The sequence below is a fragment of the Corylus avellana genome, chromosome ca9 (genome assembly GCF_901000735.1).
Source record: "Corylus avellana chromosome ca9, CavTom2PMs-1.0".
NCBI lineage: Eukaryota > Viridiplantae > Streptophyta > Magnoliopsida > Fagales > Betulaceae > Corylus > Corylus avellana.
In genome coordinates, this window is record NC_081549.1 from 18114355 (window position 1) to 18127825 (window position 13471).

The window sequence follows — 13471 nt, forward strand, 5'->3', positions numbered from 1 at the left end:
GTTTGGTTCTCGTAACCCCACTTTATTTTATCATTCAGTTTTTTTTATGGAATGACATATTTGGTCCTTTTTTTTTTTTTTTTAAAAAAGAAAAATAAAGAAAAAAAAGGTTAGGTGGCCCATATGCGATCCTTTTGGGCCTGTAGGGTGAGGCCCATTACTTGGAATCAAGATGGTATGACATATTTTTTTAGTAAATTGGTTCAGGATTGTTAAGTAATTTTATCTTATAGAATCATTATTTTAAAACGATTCACATTTTATATCATGAGCTTTTATTATATGTTATATGAAATAAATATTAAGAATATTTTTCAAACCTAAACTTTAGTATTTTACTTGTGATAAATTTGAGTTGTTAAAATCTGAATCATTGAAAGAGAATGGATAGAACTTTAAAAAGTAGTTGTATAAAATATCAAGAATATGGAATTCATATATAATCAATGAGAGTTTTGAATCCTGTAGTAAATCACATGCCCCCTAGCATTACTCAAAGTACTCATTTATATTTTTGTTTTGAGTAAAGATAAAAAGCCACTCTTTTATTTTAAAATTAGTGTCTCACAGTCTGTGATGATGTGACAATGTCAGGATCGATTATTATTAAAAAATAAATAAATTCAAAAGTTAGTTGAACCAATTGTTAGATAAAAGTGTAGTATATAATATTATTATTCATTTTTTGCCCCGAAAATAAGAGGAAAAGCTACTATAGGTTAAGAACCAAAACAAAACTGCGCGTTCCTTTCATATAGCAAACAAAAGGGTAGCATATAAAAGGACCATCCTAACAAGTGGTATCAAAGCTATGGTTAGCTTTTCAGAACGAGTGTCTGGACGCGTCGGGTTTGAAGTTGTGTTTGCATACGCAACTCTTGATGCGAGACACTTTTGAAAATGTAAAAAGACTCACAAGCGAAGAGGAGTTGGGTCAATGTGAAGATACTCACAAGTAAGGGGGAGATTGTTGTAATTACATTTGTGAGTGTTAAGTCTTACATTGAGAAAATAAATAAAGAAAAATAGTACTTAATATACCTAAGTGAACCTTAAGCCTATTAAGTGCAAAAACAACTCCGAGATTCGAGAAATTTTATTTTTGAAATGAAAAAGATTTATTTATGGTTAAAATTTTATTTTGTAGTATTTAAAGGTATATATGATAACATATTCAACCATCTTGCAGTATATAAAGAGTAATTCTAGAAAAGTAATTATATAAACTATATTTTTATTTAACAATTATTTCACAATATTGACGTGGCACTTAAAAAAAAAAAAAAATGATAAAAAATTGGTTAAGTTCGCCATGTCAGCATTATATGATAGGTATGGGATATAACCGTGGTTTCTTTTATTATTACTCGGGCTAAAAATAGGACAAGTAAATTCAATTTTAATGAAGCAAAGCGAAACCAAAGGCGTAAGACTCGGACTAACGAATCATACAAACAAACGTGCGCAGTGGCGCGCTGAGACGCTTGACTTCTTCTTCCCTGACCATTTCTCTGTCTCCCTCTCTCTCGGTCTCCTAACAAAATCAACGGGAATTTTTATAGCAAAAAGAAAAAAAATCCGGATTATCTTCCAAAAAAAAGCCCATCTGTTTCATCCAAAATACTTCCCATTTCACAAGTGAGCGGGAGAGAAAGAGGCTGGTGATTACTATGTCGTGGATAAGAACAGCGGTGAACAAAGCAGTGGAAGCTGGGGGCAGGAACACTCGCACTGTCCGCGACTACGCTGGCTATGCTGTCTCCGAGGGAGCCAAGATCATCCACGACCGCATTGTAATTCCTCTTTCTCTTCTTTTTCTTCTTCATTATTTCTCTTTTTAATCTGTATGGCTTTGTTCTCTTGGATTTTGGAGTTTTATGTTAATGTTGTCGATTAGGGTCCTGGGAACTTGAAAAGCTTTAAGCACACCGTGAAACAATTGGAAGAAGTTTCTGTATCGTGTAGAGGGATAGAAAGAGTTCAGTTACTGAGGAGGTGGTTGGTTGCACTTAAAGAAATAGAGAGATTATCCGATGTTTATCGGGAGAACAATGAAAAGAATCCCGAGGAGCAGCTGACATCTGATGAATCCAAGGACTCTCCTAGAAAACCCACTTTGGTGAGGATCAAACCCGGTTTTGTATTTCATTTTTGTCTCCCATTTGAGTGAGTTTAATTATATTTGCCAATGTTCTTCATTTGTGGTTATTCATATATAAGATATGTGCTTCATTTGTTAATAAGATGTGTTCTGTTTCATTTTTGTTTACTCATACTGATGGGGTCGTTTTGGGGCTTATTGTTGGGTTGCCCAGCCCTTTGTTGTTTGTTGTAATCTCTTGTTTTATCAAAAAAAAAAAAAAAAGATGTGTTCTGTTTCATTTTAGTTGCTTTTTAATAATTGGCATTCAATGGTGGACAGGTTTATTATGTAGATTCTGACATGGGTGGTGTACATTTGACTTTTCGTGATGCCTTTCTTCAAAGCCAAGCTCTTGAAGGCATAACGTTGTCTATGGTAAGTTGAAAACACATCCATGCTTCTCATGGGTAGTTTGTAAACTTCCAATGTTTTATAGTTTTCGAAATTTTCAATTGGCCTACTACTTGATGAGTATTGACAAGAAAGGATAATACACTTCTGTAATAGTCTCTCTCTCTCTCTTGGGTGGAGGGGGGAGGGAGTGAGTTTGAGGCCATGCCCAAGCATATTATAGAGTGTTTAATTTACTAAACACATGTAATGTATGATTGTATCCTATTTGTGACTGGTCATCTTGAATATGGATGTCTCTGCTGTATCAAGTGGAGCTCTTATCGATGATCCAATGACAGTCGTGATTTGCTGGGACATATTGCAAATACTTTAGAAACTTTCCTGATTTATAGTTAGGAGAATAAGATCTTACTGCTTGATGATTTTGGTTCTCTTCATTTTTCCTATTTTGTTCTTATTTTAGATGGTTCTGGCATTGTGATACTTGTACTCTTCCTCCTTTACCTCAAATTTTAGTTCCATTTTTATTATTATTTCTGGGCTTTGTATTTGCTGATCCATGGAGTTTAACCGCAGGTTAATTCTTTTGTATGAATCAGATTCTTGAAGCACCAAATGATGAAGAAGTTTCACTACTTCTGGAGATATATGGGTGATTTGTCTCACTCTTTCAACTTTCTTATAATGCCTAATTACAGTTTCTTTGGCCTCTGTTTCCTGGGAATCAAAACTTTGGCATATTGTGGGAAAAAAAGAAGATTACCACATATTTCAGCCACATATTGGCGTATTGTTTGACTTTCATATAACTTCCTTGTGGTATGGTTCATACAGGCTGTGTCTTACAGGAGGAAAGGAAGTTCATAATACAGTAATGAGCAGCATACAGAATTTGGCAAAAGCATTCTCAGGCTACCAAGATGAAGTACTGGTAAAGACATGAATCAATTTGCATGGGTTGATATAAGTGTTATGCCCCTGAATATCATATGGAACATATGCATGAACTCATTATCATACAGATGCTGGCACAATTCAATTATACAAGTTATTCTCTAGGACTTTTGAAGAAGCTTATGAATTGAAATTATCTTCATTGTTGACAGACCTTCACTGATACTTGGCTGACATTCATAAGTTTTCGTCCTTTAGGTAAAAATGATTTTTTTGCATTGGATCCTGTTCTGACCATTGTTCTATTTGATTTATCTGTACTATGCATTCGTTCTTACAGAACGCTCAAAATATTGCTAGGCTTGCCCATTAAGCATCATGATCGTGCACTTTGAATAAAATCATTGATGTTGTTTACATTTTATAATGATGTTACAATTGGAGATGTCTGAATTTATGTTATAATAGATGTGCTCCCTCCTTTCACCTCTTCCTTTGATTTTGCCCTTTATAGGTAAAGCGAGAAGAATTGCTCCAGTATGCTCAAGGTGCAATTTCAGGGTTGAAAATAAATGCTGATCTTGAAAGGTACTTTAGGAATTTAATTTTAATATCTGAATGATGAGTCTGCAATTCATTTTTATATGCAATTGTAGGTAACTTTGCATACTTTGGTTCTGATGAGCAGCAGTCAGCACTATGCTGACTCATGTATGGGTAACATATCTTTCATAGCCACATTTTTTACACCTTGATGAGAAGGAATTTTGCTTTCCAATTTGCAATACTGTTTTATGTATCAAACTGACTGTTGCTTGCTGAGCTTTGACGAGTTAGTAGTATGCTCTGATGTTTAGCAACAAATATTGTGTTAAATCTACAATGTGTGTTGTGTGTGTAGGGTTTGTTTTATTTTGTTTGCCTTATGAATACCTTTCAGTATTCTACTTGGGAAAGCTAAGATTTTGAAGAAATCTTGTAAATGAATTGATTCTGGCTATTGGATTTTTCATCTCTTATCAGTATGTGGTATATAATTCACAGTATCATGTGGCTGTGCACATGTTTTTCCTATGGTCTCAACTCATGCTTGTTTTGTTTTTGGGGTCCAAGTCGTGGTTTCTCATGCAAATGGTAAGATTGAAACTTCAATTCCTTTTGTCCACTTCTTATTGATCTGTTCTCTGCTCTCAGAATAGATGCTGAAGCTTGCAGACTAAAGGAAAAACTTGATAAAATGAAGGCATCCCAGTGTCCTTCAAATGAGGGCTGTGAAAAATCAGCTGAAGAAACAAATTCTGTAACGATAGAGGTGAGCTTAATCTTCTCACTCTGAAACACACAAACAAGCACATAAGAACATGATTGGAGACATAACATTTACAATTTTGATGTGATGCTTGGGTTTTGAAATCATAAAATCATTGGGGAGAAAAATAATATTTGCAATTTTGATGTGAACTTTCCATTGTGCCTATTCCTTTTTCTCGCTCTCTAATATGGAGGTTCATTGATCAATATTAGACTTTATCATCCTTGTATGTACACATAGTTTTTTTATTTTATTTATTTTTAATGTGTTTTGACATTCCTACTCCATTATAATATAACCTTAATTTCCATAGTATTCCTATTTAACTTTCCAGTTTATGAATGCGTGAATCATATAGAACTTATGCATTCTCTTGATGCCTTAAGTGAAAGGAACTTAATCAGAAAAGACAGGGTTTAATGTATAATTTGATACCATGGAGCCTTGTGGCATAGTGGCATCAGGGATCCCATTTAAGGATTGTTTTAAGGCTTGCTAGGTTATGTCCTGAGTTCAATCTATGAACCCTCTCCCTTATGTTACTGAATGGTTGTTGGGATTGGGGTCAAACTCTAACTTAGTTTGTCTTAAGGGAGCGCCTATAGACCACGCCCAAGTAGGGTGGAAGTGGTTATGATTTAGGACTATCTTGACTGATTCTCCAACAGGTGGAGACTGCTATGGTTATGCCCAAATAGGGATGTATTTGGTGGCTCCTTTTGCCGTTAATGCCAAAAAAAGAAAAAAAAGAAGGGATAATCGATTTTAGGATTGCAATTAAAACTTGTCTTTTAACTTCTTGTACTTTGAGTTCAATAATACCACCGTTGAACTCTAGCTCAAATGACACTTCCTCCTCCCCATAATAATGGTTTGAAGTGCGAGTTTGTGAATTCAAGACCCGTTGGATGTATGTAATTTACCAATAAAAAAGTTAAGCATTTCCACTATTCCCATATATTTGTTTTAGTATTGTCATCTTTCTGGTTTCCATTGAATATTTTCATAATCTTGTGCTTTGACCAATTGAACCTGGGGTTTTGTTTTTCAATTAACTTCTTAGCAAAACAGAAGAGAGAGAAAGAGAGAGAAGAGTGGAAGGATGTTTAAAGGATTCTGGTTTACTTTAGCTGAGCCATTAGTAGTTGTGTGCAGCTGAATGTTAATTATATGTTAAGTTGTATTGCATTGATATCCTAACTCTTATTTATAAGGAAAGCAAAACTATTATCTTGGCCGGCTATCTTAATGAAAGTAAAGCTAAGTTTCAATTCTTAACATTTCAAGGAACTCATAGAGAAAGTAAAGCTAAGTTTCAATTCTTAACATTTCAAGGAACTCGTAGAGAAAGTAAAGCTAAGTTTCAATTCTTAACGTTTCAAGGAACTCTTAGATCTAATCATGAACTTTCCATTCAATTTTTATACTCTTGGGGCAGCATCGTGGAGCTTCAGTCTGATAATCAAGTGCAACTTTAATGACTGATTGAAATTGAACTCTTTGGTTCCCTTGCAGGCTCTACAAGAAGCAATTGCGCAAATTGGACTATGTTCCAAGTTCGAGGCACTCTTACTAAGGAAAAAACCCTTGAGTAATGGGGATTCTTCAGAACTTCATGCTGAAAAGGTCTCATTTCCTGGTGATATGGGTCATTTATATATTTTTTCTTCTTGATGTGTAGCCAAAGATCTGAACTGAGTTTGCTGACAGTAAGTTAGCTCTCATTTCCCTAACCTAGGAAAGAACTGAGGTTCCCAAATAATCAAACCAGATGTCTGATTAGGTCAACCAGTTTTTGGCATGCACCAAACAAAGGAGCCCCGTCAAATCTGTGTAGGAGGAACAGAGCTGTGAAGAAAGCTTCAAATATGTGACTCATTGTTGTCAGCATTATCTTTGATAAATTCTCTTTATTTGGTATTTTGATAGATGGCTAGCATACAATAAAGCTTAACCATGCCTCATCTGAGTGACAGATGGCATGTTGTTCAGGTCCATCTTTTTGGGCCAGGTAGTTATCTCCTTGTTGCTCTCTAAGATGAAAAGTCTGAGCAACTTGTGTACCATAGTCATCGATTGAGATGTTATGATGCCCAAATTGCTGCATTGCTGCTGCACCACCACTCTAGCATGTTCTTGCTGTGAGTTCATGATATGGAAATGGGGTACAAATTGGCTTCAGGCTGTCATACCTCTATCTTAAGAACATGTGATGATTCCCCTTTATATGCGGTTCCTTGAATTAGTTTATCTTAGATAGAGTGTTCAGAGAATCCTTAATTTCATGTTTCTTCCTGCAAACGCAAACCTATTTGTTGAATCATAAAAAGATAGTTTAAGAAGCATACTTTTAGGAGAATTGTTTGGAGGGCAAGAAGTATTTAGTACTTAAAAATTTATCTATATTACATGGACTCGCTTTAGGAGTTTTGATCCTAGCTGTTCTAGATGTCTGGTTCACCTAATCCACAGTGTCCAGATATGGAGAAATGGCTGGATTCTTTACATGTTTCATTTTCATCTTTAAATGGAAAATGAAGTGTGAATGTAGCGAAGCTTGTTAGATACTGTTGCTTTGACTAATTCATAAAGTCCATGCAACAAAAAAGCGAATCATTAAAAGTAGCTTAATAGTGATATGGCCATGATCCTCTCTCTGTTGAACATACGCACTAGATATATGTCCTATGGTAAGCATCCAGAAGGCATATCCTACTCCCATACCTGTGTCATCTGTGTCTGATACAGGTACTTTCATGCATTTTGAAGTGCTCGTGTGAAATAAAAACATCATAGTATTATGTAAGTGGTTCTAAAGTCATAATTAGCAATTTTATTTTAAATTCCACCAATGGATATTAATAGTTTGTGCAAGTGAGTATGGTTTATTTTGGTCCAACTCTTTGCTTGGTTAATGCTTAATTCTTCACTATCACTATTACTATTATAGTTTATTATGATTGATGGTTCAGGATTGCATTATATTGCAGATAGATAAATTGAAAATACTATCGGAATCTCTTGCTAACTCTACCTCCAAAGCCGAAAAGCGCATGTTAGACCACAGGTATTGTGTTTTAGGACTTGCTTCTTTTTTTTTTGGGTTCCTTTGCACAATTTTCCGTACTTGAGTTTGTATGTTTATGTATGCATGGCTTCATAACTTGCATGTGCATGCATTTATGGATCATAATGGATGCATTGCTTGCATGGTAACATGGCTTATATTTTTTTAGGAAAGGGATGGCCATTTATAAGACAATAAAGGGGAAATATTTTCGTCATTTTGGGTGTTTTTTGTTTTTTATCCTTAAATTCTAGACCCAAAATATGTTTTTATAGGTTACAAAAAATCCTGTACACCACATTAAGATTGCGACTGTCCTATGGTATTCCATTATCTTTAAGTATCCCCTCTTTATACCAATTAGAGTGAAAACCAAAATAAACAGATTTCATGGTACAAACCTGGAAGTGAAGTGGTTGCACTTATGGGTTTTGAAATATATTAGTAAATATGTAAATATATTACAAAGTTTGGGTTAAATAACCTTGTTAAGGAGTGATGCTCAACCTTATGACCGCTCCTTCTGAAGAAGGAACATGGAAAGGGAGATGAAACAAAAGTATTTCATCCAATTCAAAGTAGGCGATGGGAATAATATACATATGTGGCTGGATTGGTAGCATCCAGATGGAATCCTATATACAAGATATGGCCATAGGATAGTTTATGATGCTGGAAGCAAGGTGGAAACAAAACTGTCAAGTGCTTTGAAAGGAAAAGAATGGGGTTGGCAGCCAGCTAGATCAGATGAGATGGTTAATGTTCAAATCATATTGTCTGTGGTGAAGCTTGGAGATGCTGATCAGCCTATCTGTGTCATATCTAAAAAGGGAACCTATACTTGTTTAGAAACTTGGAATGCTATTCGTGTCAAGATGCCACAAGTTAATTGGTGGAATTTAGTTTGGTTTCCTATGGCTATAAATAGGCATGCTTTCATTTTGTGGTTGGTTATAAGAGAGAGCTTATCAACAGGAGAAAGGTTGCTGAAATGGGGATGTTATATGTGTGTTCTGCAGAAGTAATATTGAGGGGAGAGATCATTTGTTCTTCCAATGCAGGTTTGATAAAAAGAATATGGAGGGAGATAATGAGAAATTGTTTAGTAGATGATCCTTTTACCGCTGGGAGGATAAGAATGCTACCATGATTGTCTAGGTGAAGCTTTGAAAAGCAGGAACTTGAAAGCTACTTTATGTAGGTTGAGCTGGAGTGCGACAGTGTTCAACATATAGAGGCAGAGAAATGATATAAAACATGGAAGCCAGCTTAAGTCGGAAGAGAAAATTGTGCAAAACATCAGTTGGGAGGTTAGAACACGGATTATGGCAAAATGCCGATTTAAAAAGACAAGGGAAACTTAGAATTTTGCTGCGGATGAGAGGTTACTTCTGAATGTCTGGGTTGGTAGAAAGACATTCTAGAGTTGTATAGAGGATTTTATCAATTGCTGTTTTGTAATAGGGTCCAGAGGTTATATTGGTGTGTCGTTGTTTAGTGGATTTGATTAGTTTAGATTTGGTTTTGGTTTGTAATCTGCTGTGGGTAGCTGCTGCTCCAGTGGATTTGCTAGAGAAGCCTGGAGTGTTTGTAAAGTGTGTTTGGGTCTCAACACCATTGAAAGTAGGCCCACGTGTGCCTCAACAAGAGAGACGAAGCTTATTACTCAAAAGTAAAGGGCTTTCCTATGGGCTTTGCGTACAGTTGCAAGTCATTCCAAATTGGGACAGGGTGATATAAGCAATATTCAATATTATGAGGAAAAAGAACTGAAACATTTAAGCCTTAGGGATGGTGTGTATTTACTGAGCATCAATGTTGTAGTTGATTAAGCTGATACTTTTAAAAGATTTGCACTTCATTTAGAATTGGAATGGTGCATTACAGCTTAATACATTTCTGCATGTCTGGTAGTTTGTCGCCAATATGCTTTTGGCGAAGTGGAGTTTTGACATGGAAAAGGTGGAAATTTTGACTATAACATGGCTTGTCCTGACCCTTCTTGTAGTTTATACTGAAATTTTCCGTTGCTTTACATTCTTTTTTTGTTTATTTGATTGAAGTGTTTCTATTCATTACCTCTACATCTCAATCAGGTATCAGAAAGAAGAAGCTCTCAACTTTCGCGTGGCAAAAGGCAATGAAGTTACCCAACTTGAGAAGGTACATTGCCTCTGAAGAAGTAATTTTCCTTTCTCATTAAAAACCATTAAGCTAAGGGACTCCCTTTCAGAGATAGATCATGTCATGAATAAGTAGTATGTGTTTCTTTCAAGAAAGAATTGTACACTTACGTATTGAATACTGACAATAAGTTTCAGTGCTTGGTATTTAATATATTCAACACACTGGTTATATTTTTATGCCACTTCCCAGTTTCATTCTTCTCCTTATAGCTATTGACTAATAAATGAAGGACAAGCAGCTTGGAGTTCCCTTTTGAATTTTCCATCCAAAAGAATTTACATGATTGGGCTAATAGTTGATACCTTTGAAAATTTTCCTAACCTTATCAATATGTAGTGAACTTTAACAATGTGAGGTATTTAAACATAAGTGTTGTGGCATTTTACAGGAATTGGTGGGGGAGATTGGAGAACTAGAGAAGCAAAGAGATGAACTTGAAGCTAAATTAAAAAAGGTTATTTTTTGCTCTATCTGATATGTTGTTACTTCTGAAGCATGAAAGATTACTTTTATGTGATGAACTCATCCTCAATATTGTTCAATTGATAATAATTCTGCCAATGTATCTTTGATTCTGAAGATTACACTCAGTAAGCTGAGTGTGTTTTATCCACATATTTGTGTGTGAGCACACACAAGGAAAGGTGAATTGCCAATGTCAGTCCAACCCATCCTTCGATTCACAATGTGACCTACTGGTTCTTTAAATTATTCTTTTAAGTGATTGCATATTGCTGAGCATTTGTTATAGGTCAATAACTCTTTGGCTGCCACTCGTGCACGGCTACACAATGTGAGAGAAGAAAGAGAGAATTTTGATGAAGCTAGTAATGAGATTCTTGCACACTTGAAAACAAAGGTATGCTAGCTTTTCTCACGCTCTTCTTCACTTTTAGATTATAAGTACAAAGATAAATTTTTATAGCTATAACCCTTTTCATTGTTGATACTTATCTTTTTCTACACTATTTGATTATAGGAAGATGAGCTGTTGAGATCGATTTCTTCCTATAGATTAGAAGGTAAAGCTGTTGATACATGGATCAATTTTCTGGAAGATACCTGGGTTCTCCAGACCTCGTATGCAGAGCAATGGGAGAAGCAGATCAAGTATGTATGTTTTCATTGCTCTGGTTGGAAAATTTGTCTGATACAAGAACTCTTTGTTGGATGGATATAGTTTAAAAACCAACGTTCGGAACTTCAGATTAATATCTCCTAATTATTTCACTTTTATGTTTAATGTCCCTGCTTATTTTTATCCATCTCATATTGGATCATAAGTTTCTCCTATTTGATGATATATTTCATATTTGCATGCTCAAGTGGTGAACTGGAGAGATATGGAGACTATTTTGTGAATTTGGTTATTCATCTTCTCTCTACTTACAAGGTATTAGCTTGCTCATCCCAACTAAATTGTTTCGTTAAATATAATGTTATACCTCCAATTCCAATCTATAACTGTGACACAATATATTTTCGTATTTTCTAATTGGCATGCAATTTGCATATCTTGTATATTATATTAGGAATGGTTGGGGCCTTCCATTTCTTGTACTAGGAAAATTGTGGACAGCTTGAGTTCAAGTCAACGGTATTTGCTCTATTTCTTTCAAATGTTTGTTAGCGGTTTTCAAAACCCATTGGGTGCGTGTAACTTGTTGCGAATCAAAGAAAAACCATTTTTATGCAATTAAACCAAAGCTGTTGTTGTTGATTTACGCCAGGTTAGAAATATCGCCTAGCATAGATGAGAGTTTCAAAGTAACAAAACCAAGGAAAAATCTTGAGGAAGAGTATTTGGGTGTTGAAGCCAAGGTATGCTTGATTCTCATTTTTGTCTGGATGATCTTTTGCATAGTTTGAATAATATTTTGATGTCAAATTGTACTCTCTATAAAGATTAATAAAAATATGCTTTATTTATGAGTTTGTATTTCTTCATTTATTTTGCTTCAAAACTTTAGTCCATCATGTATTGGCACTCCTAATTTTGAATCATTGGTTGCTTCTTTTAATCAAGTAGCATGAAATTATTAAATCATCATTTATCTCAAAAGCTTAAGCTTATAAGAGTTGATGAATTTAATTATTTAATTTATAATCTTAGACACTTGTTGGCACAAACCCTCCATTAACAAGGGAGGTCCAACACGTGAGATATTTAATTAAAATGGTGGTGAATGACGGAAACAAAATTCGAACTCAAGACCTTTGCTCTGATACAAAGTTAAATAACCATTTATCCCAAAAGTTTAAGCTTATTGGAAGGGATGAATTTAACCATTTAATTTATATTCTAGCAGAAATGAGGTCTATTGTTTCACAAAATTTGAGCTCTTATCTACTTAACAGATATGTTCTTCATTTTCATTTTTTTGTTCCTTCTCAGTTTGTAACCACTTTAAGTGTTGTGGACACCATGAAAAAGCAGTTCTACATTCAAAAAGAAGGCATTTTCAGGTATGCAGTCTTATCATGTTGTTGTCCCTCCCATTCCCCCCAATTGCATGCTCTACAATGGTATCAATCTCACTTAAAATGGATGCATGCCACTCTTTTCATCCAGGAAAGATGATCAAAAGGTGAAAGAGCTGTTTGATGCCCTAGAGAAAATAAATTATGAATTTGAATCAATTGAGAGACCGAAATTGGAAATCGAGACTCCAACTCGGAAGTTAGCGACACCATCCAGCAGTGGCCGCCATCGAAGTTATTTCCGTACCTCTGAACACAATGCAGAGTCATTGGAAGACAAACAAGATGAGGCCTCAATTCAGAGAGTAAAAGCAGAGCCAAAATTTGGAAAGGTTGGTGGAGATGACTTGGCAGAGGAGATTGGTGACTGGGAGTTTGATGTTCTTCAAGAGGACATAAAAACCAGCAGCTGACCATCAAGGAGATGGGAAGCAAAAAAATCATCTGATGTTTTATTCATGGGAAAAGAAAGAAAGCATTTCTCCATACAAGAGTAAAACAATCACTCCCCAACCGCTGCAAATCCAATGGGAATTTAAAAGTGTATACATAAACTTATTTTTATCATCTGTTAAAAACTTCCGAAATTGTGAATCGAGCTTGAGCTATTTCCCTCTCATCTCCTGCCTTTTTTGCTGCATTGTTTTTTTTTTTTTGCCTAAGCAATTACATTAGGGAGAAGCTAGGGAGAGGGGAAAATAAATCAAACATCCAACTCAAAATATGGTGGGCAACACAACAAGAATAATGCTACTAACACTTTACTTCTCTACACCCATTTTCACACTCTCATAGGTGTCTTTTAAAATCATCATTGGATTTAAATTCAATAAAAATTTATTCCAAATATAATCATATATATATATATATAAAAGCCGAGTTTTGACGTAGAGAGTGCTTAGAATTGCGACACGTGTTCATATTTTGTAATATCTAAGAGTGCTTAGAATTGCGACACATGTCTATGTTTTTAGTATCTGAACCCTTTTTTATTTTATTTTTACCTCCGGTCATTAATTAGTGTAATTAATTG

General features: G+C 35.1%; 1 protein-coding gene across 1 annotated transcript; it reads left to right on the plus strand.

Moving 5' to 3' along the window:
- Window positions 1-1484: 1484 nt before the first annotated feature.
- LOC132192300 (uncharacterized) lies at window positions 1485-13049 on the plus strand. The gene is made up of 18 exons (XM_059607587.1): window positions 1485-1793; window positions 1898-2119; window positions 2423-2518; window positions 3097-3149; window positions 3332-3428; window positions 3906-3979; window positions 4586-4703; window positions 6219-6329; window positions 7694-7770; window positions 9867-9933; window positions 10346-10411; window positions 10709-10816; window positions 10937-11067; window positions 11284-11350; window positions 11490-11554; window positions 11688-11778; window positions 12353-12423; window positions 12530-13049. Exons 1-18 carry the CDS (start codon window positions 1671-1673, stop codon window positions 12849-12851), a joined length of 1959 nt encoding a protein of 652 aa, XP_059463570.1. The 5' UTR covers window positions 1485-1670; the 3' UTR covers window positions 12852-13049.
- The last annotated feature ends 422 nt before the right edge of the window (window positions 13050-13471 follow it).

Excerpts from the sequence above, each read along its gene's own strand:
- LOC132192300 (XM_059607587.1), top strand. The coding sequence starts at position 1,671 with ATGTCGTGGATAAGAACAGCGGTGAACAAAGCAGTGGAAGCTGGGGGC. Across the intron at positions 4,704-6,218 it reads CAAATTCTGTAACGATAGAG|GCTCTACAAGAAGCAATTGC; the intron begins GTGAGCTTAATC and ends GTTCCCTTGCAG. Across the intron at positions 6,330-7,693 it reads CAGAACTTCATGCTGAAAAG|ATAGATAAATTGAAAATACT; the intron begins GTCTCATTTCCT and ends ATTATATTGCAG.